General features: G+C 36.8%; 6 protein-coding genes across 6 annotated transcripts; 3 read left to right on the forward strand and 3 right to left on the reverse strand.

Annotated features, from left to right (window-relative positions):
- Positions 1-2,870: 2,870 nt before the first annotated feature.
- On the forward strand, positions 2,871-3,358 carry LOC119075633 (protein dpy-30 homolog). Its single transcript, XM_037182114.1, has 2 exons — positions 2,871-3,012; positions 3,076-3,358. Exon 2 carries the CDS (start codon positions 3,091-3,093, stop codon positions 3,289-3,291), a length of 201 nt encoding a protein of 66 aa, XP_037038009.1. The 5' UTR covers positions 2,871-3,012; positions 3,076-3,090; the 3' UTR covers positions 3,292-3,358.
- LOC119075631 (ER membrane protein complex subunit 3) lies at positions 3,353-4,493 on the reverse strand. Its single transcript, XM_037182111.1, has 4 exons — positions 4,224-4,493; positions 3,952-4,163; positions 3,687-3,884; positions 3,353-3,624 (listed from the first exon to the last, which is right to left on the reverse strand). The coding sequence occupies exons 1-4, from the start codon at positions 4,370-4,372 to the stop codon at positions 3,428-3,430; spliced, it is 756 nt and encodes a 251-aa protein (XP_037038006.1). The 5' UTR covers positions 4,373-4,493; the 3' UTR covers positions 3,353-3,427.
- Positions 4,494-5,342: 849 nt separating this feature from the next.
- On the forward strand, positions 5,343-8,083 carry LOC119075634 (daxx-like protein). Its single transcript, XM_037182115.1, has 5 exons — positions 5,343-5,611; positions 5,858-6,153; positions 6,216-6,847; positions 6,913-7,096; positions 7,516-8,083. The coding sequence occupies exons 1-5, from the start codon at positions 5,558-5,560 to the stop codon at positions 7,754-7,756; spliced, it is 1,407 nt and encodes a 468-aa protein (XP_037038010.1). The 5' UTR covers positions 5,343-5,557; the 3' UTR covers positions 7,757-8,083.
- A 1,877-nt stretch (positions 8,084-9,960) lies between these two features.
- On the reverse strand, positions 9,961-11,137 carry LOC119075636 (kynurenine formamidase-like). The gene is made up of 4 exons (XM_037182117.1): positions 11,008-11,137; positions 10,841-10,939; positions 10,559-10,772; positions 9,961-10,474 (listed from the first exon to the last, which is right to left on the reverse strand). The coding sequence occupies exons 1-4, from the start codon at positions 11,108-11,110 to the stop codon at positions 10,018-10,020; spliced, it is 873 nt and encodes a 290-aa protein (XP_037038012.1). The 5' UTR covers positions 11,111-11,137; the 3' UTR covers positions 9,961-10,017.
- A 440-nt stretch (positions 11,138-11,577) lies between these two features.
- Positions 11,578-13,062, reverse strand: LOC119075635 (tRNA (adenine(58)-N(1))-methyltransferase non-catalytic subunit TRM6). The gene has a single exon (XM_037182116.1). It carries the CDS (start codon positions 12,982-12,984, stop codon positions 11,626-11,628), a length of 1,359 nt encoding a protein of 452 aa, XP_037038011.1. The 5' UTR covers positions 12,985-13,062; the 3' UTR covers positions 11,578-11,625.
- Positions 13,063-17,916: 4,854 nt separating this feature from the next.
- Positions 17,917-18,686, forward strand: LOC119075637. The gene is made up of 2 exons (XM_037182119.1): positions 17,917-18,073; positions 18,163-18,686. The coding sequence occupies exons 1-2, from the start codon at positions 17,971-17,973 to the stop codon at positions 18,636-18,638; spliced, it is 579 nt and encodes a 192-aa protein (XP_037038014.1). The 5' UTR covers positions 17,917-17,970; the 3' UTR covers positions 18,639-18,686.
- The last annotated feature ends 4,529 nt before the right edge of the window (positions 18,687-23,215 follow it).

A 23,215-nucleotide genomic window follows, 5' to 3' on the forward strand; every position in this document is an offset into this window, starting at 1 on the left:
ATCTTTTTTTTTCACATTAAAATGAAAATTCGATTAAAATTATAAAACAGAAATTAAAACACAAATTTAAGAAAAAAAAACTTGGCTCACCTTGATAGGGTTGATATTTAGTAAGTAAATGCAGTATATAAATGTATCAATGTAGGTAGAAATAAACTGATGCAGCAAAAAAAAAAACAACGTTTTAACAGTAAAAGACGAATAAATTTAAGCTTAAAAAAATGTTGTTGCCGTTTACATTATCTTCTCCAAAACCATCGTAACAAAAATGAAAATTTATAACTAGAAATGCAACACAATCGATACGAAATTGTATTACAAGTAAAAAGCTTTGTAGCATACTTTGCATACCGTATCGTTATAAAGAAATTTAAATATTAAAAAATAAAAGCGGAATCGGATGCAAGAAAAAAATATTTAAACTTAAAAAATTAACTAAAAATTTACAGTTTTTAGTTTTAAAATGATTAGATTTAAGAATATTTCGTGTAAATGTAATGAAAATAAGAAGTAAATTTGCTTTTAATATTTTACTATTTGTTGTTTTAATCGTTTGTTACCCGAAAATAAATTCCAACAAGGTGTACGACCCAGATACAAAGTCTCCAGATTCAGCCATAATGTCACAAAAGTGACTATAACTTTTAGCAATCAGAATACAGAATTTCATCGAATTATATTGTAAAGGTTGTATGCAGTATGCAATATTCCTACGGGAATATCGGTACCGTGACCATGGCGCTGAGGGAAAAATTTGGCGCTGAGCTCAGTCACTGAATGGACAATTATTGCCTGAAGAGAAATTGTTTATTAGTTTCAAACCACGGCAGAGTAAAATAAACTTTACTCTGTCGTGTTTCAAACTGAAATTTTTAAAAAAATTGCATTCGGCGCTCGTAATCTGTAACAAATCTATAGAGAGTTTGGGAATGAACTTTAAACATTGTATGATCTCGTAAAGCACAGTAAGCACGTGGTTCCAAATTTTTATTTCGACAAGTTTAAAACTGAAAATTTCGGTTCGCATGTTCGAACATTTTACAAATGGAAATTATTTTGCCAATTGACATGAATGGCCATTTCATTTCATTTATTTCAGTCTTAAAGGTATAATTACAAAAAAAAAAACTATAGTGTGACGAAATCAATTCAAAAGAGCTACAAAAAGTCTAAAATGAAATATTTAGAACTATAGTTCTTCCTTTACATCATGTAAGTGGCAAAAAAGGAGCACCTCATGAACTAGTTCAGACTGGAGTGTTGATCTGATCTTCATTTCGAGGGCAACATCACTAAAGGGCATATCTCCGATATCTGAGAAACTACTGAACCGATTTTTATTAACTTTTTTCCCTGAAACGTAGTAAAAAATTTTGAATTTTGAGCCCAAATGAAGTCATTCGGCCATATGGCTTGGAAGATATTGTCAAAAAACTAAAAAGACCATCTTTTTTACAAATTATTTTTAAAGATATTTGTATGAACTTGAAGAACTGATTTTTATGAAATTTTATTTTTCCCTGAAAGTTAGTAAAAAGAAATGAGTTTTGAGCTCGGTATGAACTCAATTCGCCATATGGTGCCGAAGATATTGTCGAAAAACTGAAATACCTCTAGAGAATACGTCGAATAATGCTAATTTCCCTAAAATTTATGTCGGATTCAAACTTCATATCATTCATCGGACATATGCCCTTCTTTATTAATGTTGCCCTCGTTTTGTTAGCGCAGTAAGAAGTGAAAAAATGAAAAAGAAAAAGCTCGATCTAAATTTTTTAACTTTTAACTCAGTGCTATACCTCTATAATCAAAACAACATTTTCTTTTAAGGGGCCATTCACAAATTACGCACGCATCAAATTCGAAATTTCAGACCCCCCCTCCCCCCTTGCACGCAAAAATGTATGGAGAAAATTTCAAAAATGTATGAAGCGTACGCTTTTGTCAAACACCCCCCCCCCCCCCCTTAAGAGCGTGCGTAATTTGTGAATGGCCCTTAAGAGGAATCAGAATTTTTGAAAATTATCTTACTCGCTGCGTTCGCAATTACATTTATTCCACTTCTATCTTAACACTATTATCCATTTCAATACTCTCCGTAACGTAACGTTCGTCTTGAACAAGCAGTAATGTTCGTTTATTTATATATGAATTTAAAATAGCAAAACTGGCGCTTAGATTCCGGTTACCATTGGCGCTGGAAACCTTAATCCGCCCCTGGCTGTATGCTTCCTTATCGTTCTTAAAAATAAGGGCCTATTTTAGAGAATTTGAAATTGCCAAATTTACCGAAATTACCAATAATTACGGAAAATACATTTGGTATTTTTAGAAATGTTTGCTCCAAATTCCACGTTCGGTGTTTTTGAAAAGTGTTTTATTTACATCATATGGCTATGACATCTAAAACACATTTATGGGTTTCGAAAACATGACAAAAACTCAACTCAATCTACGCATCAGTCTAAACAAAGTATTGGCATCTTTAGTTGACCCATCCCAAAAGTATTTTCGCAAGGATTAAGGACTATAGGTAGCCTTGAACTTCCACTAAAACAAGAGCTTATAATTGACTATTAGTGACATTAGAAAAATTTAAATTTACATTGCAATTTGAAAGAGTTGAAACCTTTTTAAAATTCGTCTAAAGTACACTCAACGAAAAGAATATTTTGAATTTTTTTTTGTTACATTCTGTAAATCGAAATTTCTATGCTCTTGATATTGCCCTCACACCACGTTTGTTCCTACCCGACAAGCCCTGCATTTCTATAGATTTGAATTCATGCCACCTTCTGCACTCCCGGCTCACAGCGACATCTTTCTTTCATAATTTTGATAATCACTGCAATGTCAATCGAAATTTTGACAAAACACTTTGTTGTAGTCGTTGTAGTGCTGTCATATCGACCATTATATATTTGTGTGTTTGTCTTCTGTTCGTCCGACTAAACAAAGTCTTTATCCAGCTTATTTTTGTTACATTATTTCCAAATTATTTCACCGTAGACAGTAAGCAATGAATTGAATTCTGTAAACCATGTCCCGTTGCATTCATTTAACCTGTTTCCACAGTCAAATTCATTCAGTATGAATGACAAACCCGACGCAAAGAAACGCGATCTACAATCCCTTCCGACCAAACAATATCTCGATCAAACAGTGGCACCGATTCTACTGCAAGGTTTACAGACTTTAGCCAAAGAGCGACCATCAGATCCAGTTGCATATTTAGCCGCGTATTTGCTGAAAAATAAAAGCAATGATGAACCGGCCTCAGACCACCATTAGGACGATATCGCATGCTTGTGATTATTAATTTTCTTTCCAAATAAAAGGCATTACAATCTCTGGTCTATTTGCTAAATTTTTATTCTCACGAAAAAACTGTGAAACAAAGAAAAACGAAAATTGCAGCCGCATCATTTCAATGGTCAATCGAATTCGACTGCTGTCTACCACCAACTAATTGCAACAGCTCTGTTTCCGCATTTTGCAGCGCATTTTGATATTCGGTTATTTCTAGCGCTTCCCATTCGGCTTTGAAGGCAGCTTTTGGATCCTGGGGCATTGCACCCGCGGCACCAGACATCTGGTCTTGCATGGCTTGCGTTTGATCAGCAGCTACGAGATTTATTGTTAAAATTAAACTTTCGGTGACTCTTATTTCATCCACTCGTCCCTACCATTGTTCTCTCCAAGGACCAGAGTGTAAATGCTTCTCAAACCGAAGACATTTAGAAAATACCATGAAGCGGACGACACCCATGCCGCATCTAAAGAGGCAAGCTCAACACCTCGTTGCAACATCGGTTTGAAACGTAACGTGAGTGGGAAAGGGACTTTCGTTGTCACAAATCCCGAAAACATCCAATTGATCCATCCTACGAGAAAAAGTCAAGTCATCCAGCTTTTCGTTCAGACATATTTTACGATTTCCACAATATATACCTCCAATGACGACCATCGGCAAAACGTTGATAAAGTTTCCTTTGACTAAATCCGACAGCATTGCGGTTGAATTGGGAGTGACTGGTGGTCTCTTTTGGGTTTTAAAGTAGCCAGTTTCGTCATTGTTGAAGTAATGCCTTCGCATTGCAAATGATTGAGCCGTCAAGTATTTACCATTTTCTCGTAAGAGTCTTGCTCGTATCATCGCTTGACTGAATGGATCGCCAAATCAAAATCGAAAATAATAAAAGAATTTACCGACTAGCGCTCACCTGTCTTGGATCTGTGTTAATTCAACTTTTTTCTGTGACGAAATTAACATGGACACATAGTGCCGTATGATTCCAACGAGAAACGTTATAACAACAATTGGTAAGAAGACCCATACCCGAATGTTCGGATCAATGAGGAGTTCAGTCATCCTTTAATTGGTTTTCTTTGGTAACTTTCAATCTGTGAAAAATATTTAATTTATGATTAATAAGACACGAAGCAAACGTCCGTGTACATATTTTTCATTGCTCACACACTGATTAGTGACAGCCACCGTTGACAAGAGCCTATGGCAGTGTTGACAGCGTTGACAGTAAAAAGAGACTAGGGTGGCGATTTACGGCCGTTCATAACAGTTACTTTTTAGTTGCACAGTAACCACAGTAACTCTTTATTTGATTCATTACTGTACGTCGTTTTGTGGACGTCCAGCAAAAGGCTGTAAACTTTGGGGAGGTCATGTAAATCGTCTTTTAATAGATAAGCGGAACAAGAAGTATATAGAAATTTACTACATCGTCACAACGACGATAATATCACAAGAAGTGACTTTTTTTTGTATGGAAATTTCAAGTGTTATGTTGCACCCGAGTATCTGCAGTGACCTCCCCAAAGTGTTCAGCTTTGAGCGAAATAGTGGAGAATGTTTTGAGTACTAAAATATTTATAATTTATAGGGCGTTTAAGGCGAATGATTTCTCTCTAGTTTCACTGAGAGCAGTTAAAAAAGGTTTTTCTTTTGTTCAGATTTGAGGGCAATGTCAAAATGACAGAAATTTTCAAACTTTGCTCATTCATTGATTGTAACTGGTCTCGGGGCTACACGTCAAAATGAGAGAAATCGTATACCAATTTATTTTGTTTGTAAGCTGACTTCGACTCCACTCCATTTTATTTTTCATTCATGCATTTTTGACAGCTGACCCGGGGCAAGTTAATTTAAACTGGTTTTCGCACTCCTTAACGCCCTATATCGAAGTAAAAATTCACTGAACTCTTAAATTTTTGCTCCCGGCTGCTTCGTGATTGTCTCAATCACATTCTGCATACAGGTCATATGTGACGCCACTGGTTACAGTGATCACCAGAAATAGAAATTAGTATCGTTCCTATACGTTGGCAGCATTGAACCATTTCGTTCAGATGGTTCAGACCAATGACAAAACTAAAAAAAATTAATTACAACACAAACACACAGTATCAAAACATCGAATAAAAATTTTTGCCCAATTTGAGTGTAAAACATTGTAATTTATGCCTCATTACTGCGTAATTCGCGTCTACTTGCATGTTCTATGAATAAGTGCAGCCATTTGCATTGAAATAAATCGCAATGAAGCCAATCGTAATTTCATTGTTGGATTCAGACGACGAAGAAGACACCGAGGTTAGTTTTGTTATTAGAATAAAATGAGCTTTCAATCGACAATACGGTATTAAATGTTCAATCGATTCAATTAACATAATTACTATTCCTGCTCGATAAATGCAAATATTTTCTCAAGTTGTATGGTCTTCATAAGTTCGACCGGTCAGTGAAAACAAAACATTCCTATTGGTTCCCTCCATATTTTTCTTATGTTTTCGTTTATTGTTTTTGTTGGTTATGATGGGCGAATAATAACTTTTTCAGGTAACTAAATCATCCGCCCCACCACCGAAAGTAAACAAAACCGTTGAATTGACGAGGGCCGTTAAACGTCCAGCTGAAAACGACAGTAATGTCTCCGTAAAACGAATTAAACCCACACTTGTTTCGTCAAATATATCTAAAGAACCAAAGAATAATGAAGACATTGATGAGGATGGCTTCACGGAACACGGCCATAACAACAATGTCAATGCGAATAAGAATGATGATGAACCATCGAGCACAACAATCGAGAATCCCATAACCGAGTCTTTCGCTAAACTCATCAATGTCTGCCGGTAATTTTCGGCTGTTATTGTCTGCTCGCCTTTTCTATTAAAATTTCTTTACTGATTTACAGTCAAGCCGATTCCAGCCGTGACATGGAACAATTAATCAACAAGAAATTGCTTCGTTACTATCATATGGTGCATCCCGACTTTATCAATTCGAAAAGTTTCGGTAAAGTGGTCACTGCAACCACTGTGGATATTCAATCGGATCCGAAATTTGTATACGCAAAACTTTCAAATGTTCTGGAAGAGTTGAATATCCGGCGGAAGAGCGGTCAAACAGTGATTACGAATGAAGGTGTTGGTAGTACGGGCGATGCACGGCGCGATAATCAAATAAAACGGCTGAACAAAGCGCTGTATGTGCTAAAGAAAAAAATCGCCAAACTCGAGGCGTCCGAAGTGGATTTGACTGATGAGTCGAATTCGCTGTACATATTGACCGAAAAGTACAAAAAACGAGCGTGCGAAATTTATGAGAAAATCTGCGACATAACAGGCGAAAGCAAACATGCTCATCGCCAAGTTAAGAAACCGATCACATTCAATGGCACCAAATATCCACAGTTTAACAAAACAATGCAAGCTTTCGTCAATAAAACGGGCTCATTTCCGGACTTGTTCGATGTGCGCCGAATTCTGGATCATTGCAATGAACAGCACAGCCTGAAATTGGGACGAGAGGAGATCAAAGCAATTTGTAATTTTTGCCGATTGGTCTTGAACCCAAGGAAATGTTTTCTCATATTTGATGTCGTTTTTCAGCTCAAGATGCCTTCATTCGAATCGGCAAACTGTTGCAGAAGCGGCGAAAAACGGATCTATACGAAACTGTTTCATTTTTCTCCGAAGGCTCTGCAAAAGATCCTGCTGGCGAAGATGCCGACTTGAAGGCGAAATTGGATGACAATCGAAAGCACCATAACCGAATAAATGAACTAATCAATAAGTAAGTGTTCCGACTTCTATAATTTTTAGGGCTTTGATTGCGGTTAAGAACCGTCCGTCTATGGAACCAGTCCACACTTTTTGCACATTATTAGACTCCCCCACTCCCTTGTCCGCACTTTTCCTATACCTTATGGCACGCATGTCTCACTCAAAGATGATAAACTTTATGGACGGTTCCTTAGCCGGAATGGAAAAATTTCCTCCAAATCGTTTCCAAGGGTCCAGAACTAAGCATTTTATTATCTAAACATTATTAGTCGTTCAGATCAACAAACCATTCCGCAGACTCCTCATAACTTTAGAACTAGCAGTTGCGAATTTTATTCTCTCGAATTAATTCATCCAGCAAAAGGAACATCCTCATAAGATTTCTGATTCTTGCGTTACTGAACCTTTATTTAAATTTGTTCCATTTAGGTATGCCGAGTTCCAAGATAAAGCGTCCGATATTTCAATACCACTAAATTCGTCCAATGTTAATCCCAGCGAATCAAACAATAAAGAAAATCAGGTCGAAAATAATGCAGAAGTGATTGGACTGGATGATGACGATGATGACAGTGTTGTCGAAGATGAACTGGACGCTGAAGAAGCCGAACAAACCGGAATCGAGCCACAAATTGATATCGTCATATCGGATGACGAGGAATTAAGTTAGTTAAGTAAACTTTTTGTTTTAGGAATTCTTTTTCCGTTTTTTGAAAACGACAAATGAATTTACCGTCTTTCCTTTTTCTGTTTTTGCCGTTTAAGTTCTGTGTTTTGTTTATCGTCAATTGAGTGCTACATTTATTTTCCAATCATTCGCTGGTTTCGAATGGTTCGACAATTGGTGAAAATTAGCACATTTCTCCACAATAATTGAAAACATTTTTTTCTTCTTCTTTATTAGTTGCGCTACACGTGTAATTGTATTGCGTTTCCCAAATAATATCTGTACATTTGTTGTAAATTTTCGAAATTAAAATGTACATAACAACACTGATCGATGGTTTCGTGTAACTAGAATTGAGCAAGTGGATATAGATTTCAATGTATGGAATTTCTCTTTGGGAAACTTTTACTTTGTGATATTTTTTAGAATGAAACTACTAAAAGGATAACCGTAAGTTGCAAAAGATACGCAAAATCCCGTTGGATTTTCTTCAAAGAATTTGCTAGGATTTCCAAGGGTCCTTTGCCAGCACTTAAACAGGAACTATAGAGGGCCAAAATCATATCGAGTTGGCTATTGTTTTTCATATGTCGACTTTGATTATGCTGGTTCTTTATTTGACTTACGACAGTGCTTCAGTGCTAGATAGAGCATTACTATCAATATCAATTTAATGACGTATTATTCTTCAAACATTCTTCAAAGAAATTTTTCTCTCACAACAGAACAGTGACTAATGACGGTCACTCATCTGACCATTTTTTAAGTGCTTGTTAACCTGTTACAGACGGAAAGCATTTGACAGGGACTAACGTAAGGATTTTCCCGTGGGTGGGATTTCGACGAAAAGGCGCAAAAATGACTTCCTAATTCTTACTTAGAGGCGCCAAAAACAATGATTAAAAAAAGTCGAATTTTTCCTATGGAGATTTGAAACACATTTTCCTTCCACTTCTGAGCCCTTCTTCTGGTGAAAAAGCCCGCGTTTGTTTTGTTGTCATTTAATTTGATTTCCTATTTTGCAGAATAATTTGAGATCTTACCAATGGCATGCAATTTCTTGATAATTTTGCCATTTGGCAAAACAGATTTGCAGTAATCATCTGCGAAAAAATTCTTTTCACAAAGAACGTGACTTACGTTACAATCAAATCTGAAGTGAATATGTAATAAAGGGTAGCACTCAGCACGCTTCCTTGTGGGACTACTGCTAGGATATGAGCTAGATATCCTAGATTTCTGACAATTTGGTACAAAGACCGTTTTTGTGGAAATGATTGAACAATTTTAATAAGATAGAAAGGAAACTTTCGAAGGAACATTTTGTGTATTAGACTCTTATGCCATGCACTATCAGAGGCCTTCTCTATGTCAAATGTGAACAATCCTGCAGAGTTTTTCTTATTTAGAGCTTGTTGGATATGATTAGCTAAGATTTTGCTGATGGAGTTTGGCAGGCTAATTGGTCTGTAGTTGCTAGCACCTGATGTATCCTTAAGGAATGAAGACTGCTTTTGCAATTGCTAACCAGCCTAGTAATTTTCCACAGTTGGTTAGAGTATTTTTTCAACTGTGAAAGTCGGTCGTTCCACATTTCCTTATTGAAGAATTTAAATTGAGCTTTGATCAATATGTTCAGATGGTTAATTTTCTTGTCAATGCTGAGGACATGGTTTCGCTGCCACTGTCGATTTTTGTAATTTCTAACTGATATTAACTTTAATATCGTGTTGTCTAGAGTCGGCGAGTGGTCGACAGTCTTGTACACAGGAATTCTTAATCAAATCATCAATTAACGACTTGGAATTTAAGTGGTACGGATCTGTCGACCTCCTGACTGTTAAAATCAAAGTACTTTTTACGTTTTTGTAAAAATTTATAGTGTGGTCAAAATTGAATTCGTGGATGGGAATTCAAAAGGCGCGGGTGGGAAAATTCCCACCCACGATGTTCCTTAGGTTATTCCCTGGCATTTGACCAGTATTATTATCGGGTCTATTGCTTATATCGATCAAAGTCTTTTTAATCTGTTAATTTCAAATCTTGTACTTCAATTTTTTAACATACATTTTACTATTTAAAGAACCACATTACCCAGAGCTTGTCCGATGCTAATGTTTTTGAACGGTATAGGAGCGCTTCGAGCATACCTATAGTGTACGATAGATAATCAGTATTGCTTTCTGATAAAAATATAGTTTAGGGTACAGTTTCAGTAGAAATTCTTTTATTTTATTAGTCTAAATTGGGTAATTGCTCACTATTCAACGATGCGCTAACGAACGGCTTTTGAGCAAATCCTGTGTTAGCTCAAACGATTCGTCGCACAGTTTTTCCACAATATCGAAATGATCCCGGTTCTCGATGAAACAAAGTTTCGTTTTCAATCCATTCGCATTCAAGCGATTTAACAACTTTAAACTCTGCTTAATAAATGTTGGACTGTCATTCTCTGCCACGCAAATATTGACATGAAATTGTTGGCGGGACCAGTTCTTGAAATCGAATTTTAACGGCGATAATTCGTCGACATTTGATGCATCGATCGATAAAATGTTATCTTTGTTTATGGACGTGTGTTGGAGTTCTGTTAAGTCGTAAATGCCAGATATCAAAAATAGCGAGTGAATAGGAAGGGGTTTCACTGATGCGTGCTGTATGTTTTCAATCATACAAAGAATGAGATGCGCCCCAGCTGAATGACCACAAAAAGTTAGTTGTCTGGTAAACACGAAATCAATTTAGTTGTCTGTACCGTATTGCCTTATTCACAGCACTTTCGGTTAATATATTGGACATGCTCACCCACATTGCATCCGCTCCGCGTAGTTTAAGATAAATTGACCGCATTCTGTTATCTGCTGAGTTAATTTCTTCAGTGTGACTGTAGGACAAAGATCATACTCTACCACAATGACTCGGAATCCATTTGAAACCAAAGGATCTACGCAATATGCCGACATTTCCTTGTTCAACTGTTGCCAATATCCGCCATGAATGTAAACCACAACTGGAGCGTCTGTGATTTCAAATCTTTAGGCTTTTCATTTATCTTTAGTATAACGGAGTATAATAAAATTCGCATACCCGTTGGCAAATCAATACCGAATAGATCAATGTTTTCATTCGCTCCGATGCCGTAGAAAATTGTTTCATATTTAAATTTGCTTCGCACTCTACTACTTTCTGTTATGAAAGAATTGAATCCGTATAAAACGATTACCCAACCCAAGCAACTACTAATCTTAACAAACCCCGACTAGCAAATTCTATGTGAGATTTTACTACGTCCTCTCCGTTGGAAAATCGTCTGCACCATAAACTGGGGGAATACTCTTTGTCTAATGCAATGTCCATGTTCGACTGAAGACCAGATATACTGATAAAGCCATATAAAGCCATATAAAATCCTACCATGTGAGTCTTTTTATCGTGTTGATGTACGCTGGTATTGATTGCGACGACCACATAACTGAAACCTAATACCCTCATCGTGATTATATGCGTTGCATGTACTATATCAACCGGATATAATGTTCTTGATAGTGATATGAGGTGAGATATCAGTTTTTCGATTTATCATTTTTAGTGGCAACATTCTAAAACGATTTCGTCTGAACGAATTAATGGGAAAAGCTTCGAATAGCTGCCGATAAAATACCAAGCTATGCTGAATCTGGTGGAATTTAGTAACTGATCGGCAGACAAAGTATAATCTCAGGGTAAATCTATTGTGTCTTCACTTGAAACTAATTCATTCAATGAGTAAAGCAACACCAACCATTACACTATCAGCAGATCTTCTCTAACAAAATCATCAAGTTAAAATTTCGACAAAATTTAATGTTCCTTCAAGTCATTATACATACAACTTATCTGACTGTATAACCCGTCAACAGAAAACCACTGTTTCCGGTCATGTTTATTTCCGGATGAGTTCGATTCGGCAATATTTGGTATGATCGCATCCAATTGGAAGTAATTTTTAAATTCGTCACCGAATACGACGATTTCATTTCCATATAAAGTTCGGCCAGAATTTCCCGTGACGTATTGTAAATAACAATCGGTCTGCTTGGCTTCACGAATGGTAATAGGGATTTCAAAATCGTCGATGGATGCTCCTTGGCACAAATGACTAGTGCATCAACCTGGTCTTTCAAAATTACACAAGCCCGTTCATTATCAATCATCCACTGTTCCTTGTTGGCAGCTGCTGGTTTTTTATTTATCTCCGGGCTGTTTTCATTTACCTTATCGTCGTCGCCATTCGCCTTATTATCATCGCGTCCATTTGCCTCGCCATCTAGTTTTAACAATTTTGCTGGTTGTGCTCCATTGATTTCGTCAATGTCGTCTGAGTTAAGTTTGTGCTTTCCACTTTCTAGAATTGTTTCAGTCACGACTGGCTCAGTTCCCTGATAGTATTGTCGCAAGACGGAATACAGGTTCACGGAGACACATCTGGACAATTGCTCTTGTTTCAAATTCAACGCTAACAGCGCTTGCCTCTGAGGTACATTTCCAGGATGCATATGTACCAATTTAGCTTCGGTGTCACTTCCAATTGAATTTAACAAAGCTGCCGGTACTAAGCCGTTCGTGCCCGATTCGTAGAGCAGATAGTTACCAACTCCACACACACCGGAATACGAAAGCAGTTGCGACAGTTGATCCATTCGAATGCCGTAAATCTTGTCAGCGCTTTGTCGGTACATAATATCGGCAATGGTACGAATGTTTGGCCTTTTGATTTGAACGAATTCAAAGTACTTCTTCTCCTTCTTCTTCAAGTATTTTTCCTGCGAATATTCGGTCTTCGATGCAAACGTTTTTGAATTTTCAACAATTTGGCTGACAATTTCCGATGAACTGGAACACTCATCACGTAATTTCTGAATTTCATCCGGCGTTAAACTTTGCGATGAGCCATCGTCGGTGATGTTTCTATTATCGATTCCACTTCCCTTGCTAGCGATTAAATTTTCGGTGAAGGCACTTTTGTCGGTGCACGGTTCTAGCGTATTGGCTCGCTTTCCCTTGGCACCATTCTTTGGGACCATTTTAAATGTGGTGAAATACGGTTTGGATTCGATGTTCCGCAGTTCCAGTAAATCTTTGCCCAGCATTGCCGTTGAATCCAGTGAGTTGAATTTGTGCAGCTTTGTGTACTTTTGCCTTTGCAGAACAATGTAATCGCCGACCGATATTGTGTCGATTGTAGTTTCCATTTTAAGTCAATGTGGATTTAAGAAACAAAAAACTTGATCGGAACACGTTTTGTTTTGTTTTGAAATTTACTTATTTGACATGTGAATCCAGCGCCGAACACGGCGAACACCGAAAACGGAATGTATTTGGTTTCATTTATCGACAGATAGATGACAGCGTCTGAGGCGGGAATCCATTTGAATTTTATAAACGCAGACAATCTTCATCAATCTTAAGTCAACGATGAAAGTATTCATAAAAATTTAAGATCGAGCTATATTTAGGGTAACCAGATCCATTAATAATGTTACTGTGAGGCCTTCCATCACCAGTATAATTCCAGTCTTTTGTTTGAACTATTTTCCAATAAAAATTTACTCACAACGCGAGGATAAGAACCAAAATCCACTATGTCATATTTCATTTCATTTCAAATATTTTCCGTAAAAATATATCGATTACAAATGATCCGCGTAGCTCCAGTATGTAAACAATTCTAAGGAGCTCCGTTTATTTGTTTCTTATACTTTCGTTAGATAAAAATAAAAAGTAAAAATCCTTGCCGTTAAGGGCGGACAAGCACTTAAACATTAAAAGATAGATGGAAGCAATTTATTCAAGGGTTTCAATAAAAAAGCGAACCTTGGAAGCTTTTATTCACTCGATCGTGAAAAAAAGTTAATTTAGGTCAAGCGGACGATCCAACAAATACGGTTTTAGTGAACGACGAAACTTATTGATGTTTTTAGAATTTTTAATAATTGACGGAAGACCATTGAACATCGTAGGACCAGAAAAGAAGGCATCGTTTGCCATAATTCGAAAAAAATTTAGGTTTCTTGAGCAAGCAAGAATGCCTCGTGTCATAACGATTGAGGTTGCAAGAGAACTGCAACGAATGATGTTTCAGTCAATTAACACAGCAAAAAACGAATTTGCAGATGGCAAATCCATCCATCCGCATATCAGCATATTAGGAAACTGCGTACTAAATGGTTTTTTGGTTGGATACCGTAAAGGCAACCGATGAGCGGCTTTGAGTGCCCTTTTACGCAATACGTGAAGCTGATCGATCAACGATCTCCTGGCGGAACCCCAAACTCTAACTCAATAGGTCAATTGGCAGTGAACAATAGAAAAGTAAATTAGGCGAAGAATTTTCTTCGGTAAGAATCGAAGACGCTTGAGGATTCCAACTCGTCGAGACAAGATCGAGCATAAATGCGAAATACGAAATGTGTTCTTCCCAACTCAGGAACTGATCAAGAGTCAAGCCGAGACACTTGACAGAGGGAAAGACTTTGATCTCGACACCATCAAACTTCAGAATTGGTCTTATCTTCGCCTCATATTAATAAATTTCCCACAAGTAGTACCTTTCCATAATTTTTTCATTGAATATAAAATGTATTAGCGTTATTCGCTTACAGTACAGCTTTCACGAGTTTCGAGCAGATTTCTTAATGTAAAATTTTTTAATTGAAAAATGATTTCATTCGCTTTTAATGAGCACTATGAGCACATCATTTGTCGTTATATGTTATTATCTAATTACTTTACTTCTCTGGTGTGTCTGTTTTTGTTTCACATTTTGCAAAGTCTGCATCTTACCGATCTATTACTTGATGAAATAAAATTTTACTCACAAGAACATTCAGGGTTGCAATTTACCATATTTACTACGTTATACACACTCACCAAAGAATAGATGGTTTCTATAGATGGTTTAGAAATCTGAGCGTGAATGTGAATGCCACTTGAGATCATACTCTTAACGTCATCATACTAAAAGAGATGGTAAAATTTTACTTAATTTAATTATAGAAATGAACTTTCACGTGCAAATAGTGAGAAGTATAATTTGCATTCATTTCAACCCAATGCAAGAATACATAAGAATTCATAGCGAAGTAGCCATTCAAATTAAACAAAGTGTAAAGCTTTTGAAAATGAATTACATTAATACTTTTAAACCTTTCAAAGCTAGGAATAGTAAATGTCTTTCACTGAAACGTATAAATCATTACATAAAATACTACGCTACAAACCGTAGGTACTGTACTCATATTCCCTTTTAAATTCATCTCTATTCTTATCATTTTCATTAATGCCATGAATGCATTCATGTGAACTGTACACACTTATGCTGCCATATCCCCATCCACAGGGACTGAGTGAATGCTAATGTAACCACATTAGTTTATGTTCAAAACATAAAATGATGTTATGGCGCTTTGAGGTAGAGTGGGTATAGAAGAACAATGCCATAGGTAGGAAACGCGGAGTCTACACTCACATATTCTTTTTATAATTTTTGATATATTCAAACGTTCTGCCTTTCTCACCGACGCGACGACGACCGAAATAAATTCTCATTCGAACAGATGAATTTTTTTATATGTGGCGGTGAAAACTGTAAATATTGCTGAATTATATTCAAATTAAAAAAGGATTTCGACCGGAAATCATGCCCCTTACAATATCAAACAAAAATCTGCATTACATACTGATGATTTGAAGCTGTTCGATCTCGGAAATTTGAATTCGCAATTTTTATCGATAAATCTCGAAACTAGTGATTGGTTCAGAGTGAAACCATTTGGGCAATATACATCGGACTGCTCTACTTTTACTGTGACAGTGGTAAGATGAGCTACAAACCTCTAGTGCGATTGATGTACTAGCAGGAGTGGAATGGCAGTTTAAATAAAAGTTTTCACTCAACTTCATTTGACTTGAGCTGATTCAATCAGCTTTTTGCTTACAAATCTGGCAATCGCGGTTAAGTTTGAAAATGTCGCACCAGCAACACGATGCATTAAAGCATTGCTGGTACTCTTATAGTCCAGGCTAGAAAAAATTGCTCCGTTCGCCAAATCCATTCCCAATCATGTATGATAACAGTAGAGCTCGAAAAACGTAAAGCGAGTGGATTGACACAAGGGACCCGACTATTATTCATATTTTAGATGTAAAATGTTAAAACAGTTGAATAGTTGAGAAAACGGAATTTTAGCCTTTCACAGGAGATCTTTTATTTCATGTAATCTTCTTCTTCTTCTTCTTTTTCAGCCTGTTACACTGCTGGATGTAGGCCTCTCCAACCATTTCGCACGATCCATTGCCATTTGCTGCCAGTTTGTACCTGCTATATTCTTAATTCCGTTTGTCCATCTCTCTGGTGGTCTACCTATAGCTCGTCTTTTATATGGTCGCCAGTTCATGATCTTTTTGGTCCAACGTTCGTCTGTCCTTCTTGAAATATGTCCCGCCCAGCTCCATTTCAGAGATGCTATTACTTCCAAGATTACTTCCATGACATCAACGACCCTGGTTTGTTGTCGAATCCATTGATTCGTCATTCTGTCTCTGAGTGTTATTCCAAGCATACTCCGTTCCATGGGTCTTTGTGTCACTCTCAATTTATCTTCGGATGCTTTCGTTAAAGTTAACGTTTCCGCTCCATAAGTGAGCACTGGAAGGACACAAGTGTCGAAAACTTTGCGTTTCAGACTATTATTCATTTTGATTTTGAAAATAGTCTGAGTTTTCCGAACGCTGCCCATGCAAGACCATTCCTACGTCTTATTTCTGCAGTTTGGTTGTCCAGACCTAACTTCAGTTTATGTCCTAGATATACGTAGCTGTCGACTCGTTCAATAACAGTGTCACCAATTTTGATTTATCAATCGCCCCCGATGTTGGTCATGACTTTTGTTTTCGATAAGTTCATCTTGAGGCCAACTTTGCTTGACTCTTCACTTAACTGTTGTAGCATAAGCTGAGCCTGACCTAGATTCGCTGCTATCGGTACAATGCCATCAGCGAAGTGGATTTATCTTTATTCCCATTTTACTCCAGTTTAACTTCCTAAAAACACTCTGCAGAATCGCCGTGAATAATTTCGGTGAAATGGTGTCACCCTGCCTTACCCCTCGGCCGATTCTGAATTTCTCCGTGCTCTTATGAAGTTTTATACATGAAGTAGCATTTTTGTACACATATCGAATTGTGTTGGAGTACCTTGAGTCTACTCTACATTCGTCTAATGCGTCCAATATCGACCATGTTTCCACTGAATCGAAAGCTTTTTCGAAGTCTATGAATAGCAAGACTATGTCGATGTTGTATTCACGACACTTCTCAATAAGCGTTCTCATCACCTGTAAATGGTCGTTTGTGCTGAAACCAGATCTGAAAGCAGCTTGTTCAACAGGTTGGTAGAAGTCGAACTTGTTAGTGTTCCTCTTTGTAATGATTTTCATAAACAACTTGGAGAGTGTTGACAATAGGCTTATGGATCGGAAATTTTCCAGCTTTGTTATGTCTCCTTTTTTATGCAGCAATGTAATTACCGCATTTTCCCAGGCTTCTGGTACTTCTTCCCATTGGAGACATTGGTTAAACAAAGCCGTGATTGTCTTTAATATGGACTCTCCACCTAGTTTAATGGCTTCCACTGAAACACCATCTTCTCCGGGAGACTTTTTGTTTTTCATCTCGGCTACTGCGGCCTTGACTTCATCAACAGTTATGTCGGGCATATCCTCCGATCCCACGTTTCTTATTATTGGTCTATCTTCGGTTTCTTCCGTTGGACTCTGTCTTGCTGAAGAAAACAAATTCTCATGGAATCTTGCTATTTTAAAAAGATTGATTTAAAATATGTTATCATATTTTTACGGATATGCTTTACATAATCGGAACTTTTAGTTTCCTCCTTAAGTCGTTATTGATAACAAATAATAGCTGTCCGTTACAGATCAAAACGCAAACCTTTAAAAAAAAATCCATTACACTATAGCCTGTATATTCTGGTTATTACTAAATACTACTTTTTGGTTGTATTATCGACTTTGATAAACACTCGTAGAATGACTTGACTGAATTCAATTAAAGATTAGTTTTATTAATCAATATGCGATCGAATTGAATTAATGTTTTGTTTGGTCGTCGGTCAAAGATTATTGGTAATCTAAGTGATAAGATTGAAATGTATATAAAGAATGCAAAGTATGCTGCTCGCCATCACTCTCTTTCCAGTGAAACAAGTGAATTTCAGTGTGAAAAATATGAAATCTTTAGTCCTCGCCTTTGCTCTTTGTGTCGGTAAGCTTAAATCTCAGTTAAATTACATTGAAATTTTCGTGAGTCTCAAAAGAGTGTCAGCAACTGACAAAATACTTCACTCCACGCAGCATCAGTTTACGGTGCATGCGATGTAGAATGGACCGAATACAATGGCAAATGTTACAAACCAATTTCTGCGTCGACAGACAGACCTGGATACATGTTTTACAGTGAAGCAGAAAGTGTTTGCGAAGGCCTTGGTGCTGGTCTGCCTTCCATTCATTCATACGAAGATGGGCTATTTCTGGGTAGTCAACTAAAAATCGTTCAGCAAAGTGCAAGTGCAACTGGTCTATGGCTGGGTGGACGTATCACAAGCGTTGACGATTTGACGCCAATTTGGACTAACAATTCTCCGGGAAATTTTCAGAATTTCAACACTGACGTTGTCAATTATGGTTACTTTAGGGTATTCCCTACTTATCGATGCATCGTTTATGTTGATCCACAATTTGTCAGTGGTGGTGTTGGAAATTGGGATATTGGTAATTGTGTGAACAGTGGAACACAGCACGGTGTTGTTTGTCAAAAAAATGCTAATTAAGGAGCCTTAGTGTTAAGGAAACCATCTTTATAGCTGATTAAATCACGAAGGAGGCAGTTTTGCGATAGTTTTGACTTTTCTTTCGGTGTAGGAATCAGACAAAATAAATTCAAAAATTGCCGCTTTTCAGTCCAAAAATCTTAAACCGGATTCTAACCTAGGGTAAATTAACCCAAGTCGATAGTCTATAATACACCATTGATATATCCGACACGTCCGTATTTTAGCAGTTCTCCAATTCCCGTTCTAAAATGTATACGCAAATGTTATTGCATTCCATTACAAAGCGAAATAATTTCTTTACTCAAAAAAAAAACATTTTCTTCCGTCAATTTAAGTAAAATACATTTCCTTTTAACTGTGTAATACTGAACCATTGCTCACACCTATCATTCCCAAGGTGTAACCTATTTATCTTCACACTATCGACGAGAGAAGAAAAAAGCTTCCATATAAATTCAACAAATTCTCGCATTTTTATTCATGCTGAAAGAGACGATATTCCCAACCCAATCCGTTTTTCGGTATAATAAATTGCACTTGCATTACAATCGACACATACTACAGTTCCGTATTGATCTTAAATATTTAAAGAAAAAGCAATCTTAATATCCTCAATGTTATACAAGCCAAATAACCGTTACCAATTTTAGGTTTGCTCGATTAAGCGATCTATCTTATAACCCTACGTCTTGCCGGATTGGCATGAACGAATATCTCAATTCCAACGCTATGTATTCATGCATTTTGTACGTATATATAAGTTTCAAGCGTTTCAAGATAAAAAAGAATCTACTCACCGAATTTATATATGCTCACCATATCGTGTATCAAGCCTTTTTCGTGGAGGTGAAATGAATATGCACGAACTACTTCTTAAGCATGTTCCATATTCTGGAAGATTTTTTCTCGGTTGGAAAATTGCCAAATTTCATTTTCAAAAAGCCAAATCACGAATATCGACTTATTCGATCCATACATTTATTTCCATACGATACATTTTGTAGCAAACATAATATTATACAAAACTGTTTGCAAAATTTGATTGAGATATTTGTGCGTGCTCAATTTATTCAAATCCGGAAGTACGTGTAGATTGTTACTCTCCGTTCCGTATATACCTACATTTATTGGTATGGTCACATGTGACTCTGTGTTTTACGGATGGGGTGAGAAACTAAAATAATTGCTTTTGGAATACAAACATCGTATCCGATTACATATTTTATCTTTGATGACGAACTGCAATGGATGATGTCCTCTTTTAGGATCAATATTCATTCAGGGTAAGTTCATTTATTTGATTGGATTCACCTATTTACACTATTTAGAAAGGGGTTTGTAGCATATGTAGCCTTCAGTGTTTAGAGTACTATTTTGTATGAAAAATACGTTCAGATTTTGCAAAAATTTGTTCAAACAATCTCTGATACGTCTCGCAATGAGAATGGACTTTTTTACTTGTCGTCTTATGAAAGACGCACAGGGGATAAGAGGGTCTACGGATTATCTGTGTAACAAATGTCCATCGACCAACCGTTCACTCAGAGTCTCAGCGTCAGCTTCATTTCGCTTAAAGCTTCAACTCAAAAATGCATCACATTCAAGACTCCAGCCGAGCTACACAGAGCAACAAAAAACCACGATAAAAGGGCCAAAATTCTAAGTCCAAATACAGTTAAATCCTGGTGTTTGGAGTATTCAGAGTATAATCTGAAGTGAATCATAACATAACTCGCATTATACGTCGTATACGCGTCCTTGAGCTTCACTTTCACGCATGAACATAAATTTCCAGTGCAGATCAAACGTTGCGTCCTTATACAGGACGTTTTGGTATCACTGAAATAGCTATTTTCATAATAAGGGAGTAAATGGGATACGAGCGAAGCGAGCTCGGCAACACATCGTTTTATCAACACAAGGTTTTATCTCCTGTAATGTCATAATCACAATAAAAAACAAATTTAAAAAATCAAACTGAAACATAAACACGCCATTACACCGTCACTCATTCATATTCCCCACAAATAAAACACACATCTAGTATACTGTCAAGAATTTGTCAAATTTTAGTGAATAAATGAGAAATTATCGAAGTTTTCCGTTAATAAATGTGAAATTATCGAAGTTATCCGTGCGCAAATGACTATGTATCGAAATTTTCAGTTAATAAACGTACGTTCTGTGAATGACGTGTTTAAATCTAGCCCACTTTGATTCTAAAAGTGACACTCAAATTGTGAATATTATGACATTACAGGAGATAAATACCCTTAACTGAAACGCCTACAGATAAATATTTGAAAAAAATCTAAATTCGACTTATTGTTAGCAATTCTAATATCTTTATGACCGATCGATGTATGGAAGCAACCTACCTTAAGTGGGAGCACATTTATTGTTTCAATAAATATTCTTCTTCTTCTCTGTCCAGTTTCAGTATAGAGTAACACTCATGCTTGGTTCGTATAATATAATAAATGTGCCCTAAATTCCGACTCAATCCACTCCATCATTCGACTATTGCCATCAATTTCGCGTGTAAATTCAACTTTGATTTAAAGTTTAATGGCTCTGAGTTAAGATTTTAGATTTTATCTCGTAATTTAGGCTCTCAGCATGAAAAGTTGTATACGCATCTGTTGTAGACGGTTGATTTTAGGAACTTTCGCTCACTTCGTTCGGGCTACAACTCGCGATATTGCCTAAAATATACCGTCCACAACAGATATGTAAATAATTGGTGTTAAGGAATCTCGCGCCGCGTCATTCACAATAATTCACAAAGTGACATCTTCCTTATACAAAATGTGTCAAAGTGTGAATTATTGTGAATGACGCGGCGCGAGATTCCTAGCAACCAAATAATTATGTCTATTTGGAGAGAGGATCAATAGCAAACATCTAGTTTGGGACGCCACCTGCTGGGACACCCTTGCGGACAGTCACGTAAGAATATCTTCTATGAAAGCCAGACGCAGAGCTGAATTAGCATCACAGTATAAGCACGCAAAATACAGCGAGTTGGAAGCGAACAATTACATTTTCAACGCATTTGCCGTTGAGACCCTGGGTTGTTGGTCCGCCGATGCCCTCCAATTGATCAATAAAATTGGACCACTTCTAAACGTCGCAAGCGGTGACTCGCGCTCTCATAGCTATCTCGTTCAGAAGATATCGCTAGCCATTCAACGCTCGAATGCCTCTTCAATGTTGGGGACTCTCCCACCATCAACGAAACTTGATCAAATATTTCACTTGTGATCCGGCTAAGGATCGCCTTAATTTTTGTTAAACCGTTATGTAACCTTACATTTGAATAATTCAGTTCTTGTACTTAGATGGAACGCATGGAGCTCTGTGAAAATTGAGCCTGTGCTTGCAGGACTAGGTTTATACAGTTCCATCTTTTATTTATTATTGAGTTTCATAGGTCAGTGTTCAGATTTAAATTGTATGACTGTTCTGACGGACAACTAAGCTATAGGAAAAGTATTTTGCAAATTTTCTTTTTGCTTCAGTTCCACAATGTGGAATCCACATACTACATTTAAGAACGTAAAATGAAACAATATACAATAAACACAAAGAATTAGTGTAACAACAAATATTGTACGCTATATGTAGAACTATATTTATGACGGCTTGGCATCGAGGAACCCAAACACTTATATTGTTTTCAATGGACTTTATGAGTCGAATCCATCACACACATTGTTTTTATTCAGCATTCATTCCTCCGTATGGTTAGAGTACAATGCAAAATATGATTTATTGTACAAAGAGATAGTAGTATATTTACGATGCATGCAGTGACTCGGAGGCCATAACTTATGTATTTAAATGATGTTATTGTGGAAATTTAATGTACGGACACACAAAAGAAATTGGAAATATTTATACGTTAAGTACTTTTTTAATGCCCGCATGCATGGAATGAATGGGGTATTGCTTTCGTTGGGAACACAAAAGACGGTTCGGTGTGGTAGTATCCATTTAATTGGATATAACGGGCGGTACAAACTTTTCACCGAAGCCTCGGATGGGTCTATTGTGCGTTTGTAACAAGTCCAAAATGGTTGATAAAAACATCGGTTGAACTTCAAGTATTTAGTTGTTTTTAATAGCATCATGCAACGAGGAATGATTTTTTTCGAAACGGCTTTCCATCCGTTACCGACAACGACGAAAGATGTATGATTTAAATTTGTCATATTATCTTTAATAATAACAAAATATAAGGTTGAAATCATGAAGTAATAGATTTTGCGGTCCGCTTGAACTTATGATTAGGAAATACCAGTCATCACGATAACATCATCACGGCTCTAGCTGCAAATTATTGTTCTACGTTAGCCCCAAAAATTGGTGTTTCATTGCAGATTATAAATTCGGGCTTTGCCACCTCCAAGCTTGTTTTAATTGCGTTTTTTAGGCAAAAGAATTGTAACAATGTGGGTCATGACGCCATAAGACTCTTCCATTTCTTACACGTCCGTAAAGAAAACTAATAATAAAAAAAAACTTCTTATTGTTATTTGTTGGACGTAGTCATAGAAAAGACATATGAGATA

This window comes from Bradysia coprophila, unplaced genomic scaffold, assembly GCF_014529535.1.
Source record: "Bradysia coprophila strain Holo2 unplaced genomic scaffold, BU_Bcop_v1 contig_232, whole genome shotgun sequence".
In the NCBI taxonomy this organism is placed as follows: domain Eukaryota; kingdom Metazoa; phylum Arthropoda; class Insecta; order Diptera; family Sciaridae; genus Bradysia; species Bradysia coprophila.

Coding starts and splice junctions, on each gene's coding strand:
- LOC119075637 (XM_037182119.1), top strand. CDS start 17,971: ATGCAAAGTATGCTGCTCGCCATCACTCTCTTTCCAGTGAAACAAGTG. Junction 18,074..18,162: donor CGCCTTTGCTCTTTGTGTCG/GTAAGCTTAAAT, acceptor CACTCCACGCAG/CATCAGTTTACGGTGCATGC.
- LOC119075633 (XM_037182114.1), top strand. CDS start 3,091: ATGAATGACAAACCCGACGCAAAGAAACGCGATCTACAATCCCTTCCG.
- LOC119075636 (XM_037182117.1), bottom strand. CDS start 11,110: ATGGACATTGCATTAGACAAAGAGTATTCCCCCAGTTTATGGTGCAGA. Junction 10,773..10,840: donor CGGTATTGATTTGCCAACGG/GTATGCGAATTT, acceptor TTGAAATCACAG/ACGCTCCAGTTGTGGTTTAC. Junction 10,475..10,558: donor GCGGAGCGGATGCAATGTGG/GTGAGCATGTCC, acceptor CGTGTTTACCAG/ACAACTAACTTTTTGTGGTC.
- LOC119075635 (XM_037182116.1), bottom strand. CDS start 12,984: ATGGAAACTACAATCGACACAATATCGGTCGGCGATTACATTGTTCTG.
- LOC119075634 (XM_037182115.1), top strand. CDS start 5,558: ATGAAGCCAATCGTAATTTCATTGTTGGATTCAGACGACGAAGAAGAC. Junction 5,612..5,857: donor ACGACGAAGAAGACACCGAG/GTTAGTTTTGTT, acceptor TAACTTTTTCAG/GTAACTAAATCATCCGCCCC. Junction 6,848..6,912: donor AGAGGAGATCAAAGCAATTT/GTAATTTTTGCC, acceptor GTCGTTTTTCAG/CTCAAGATGCCTTCATTCGA.
- LOC119075631 (XM_037182111.1), bottom strand. CDS start 4,372: ATGACTGAACTCCTCATTGATCCGAACATTCGGGTATGGGTCTTCTTA. Junction 3,885..3,951: donor GCCGATGGTCGTCATTGGAG/GTATATATTGTG, acceptor TTTTTCTCGTAG/GATGGATCAATTGGATGTTT. Junction 3,625..3,686: donor GGTCCTTGGAGAGAACAATG/GTAGGGACGAGT, acceptor TAAATCTCGTAG/CTGCTGATCAAACGCAAGCC.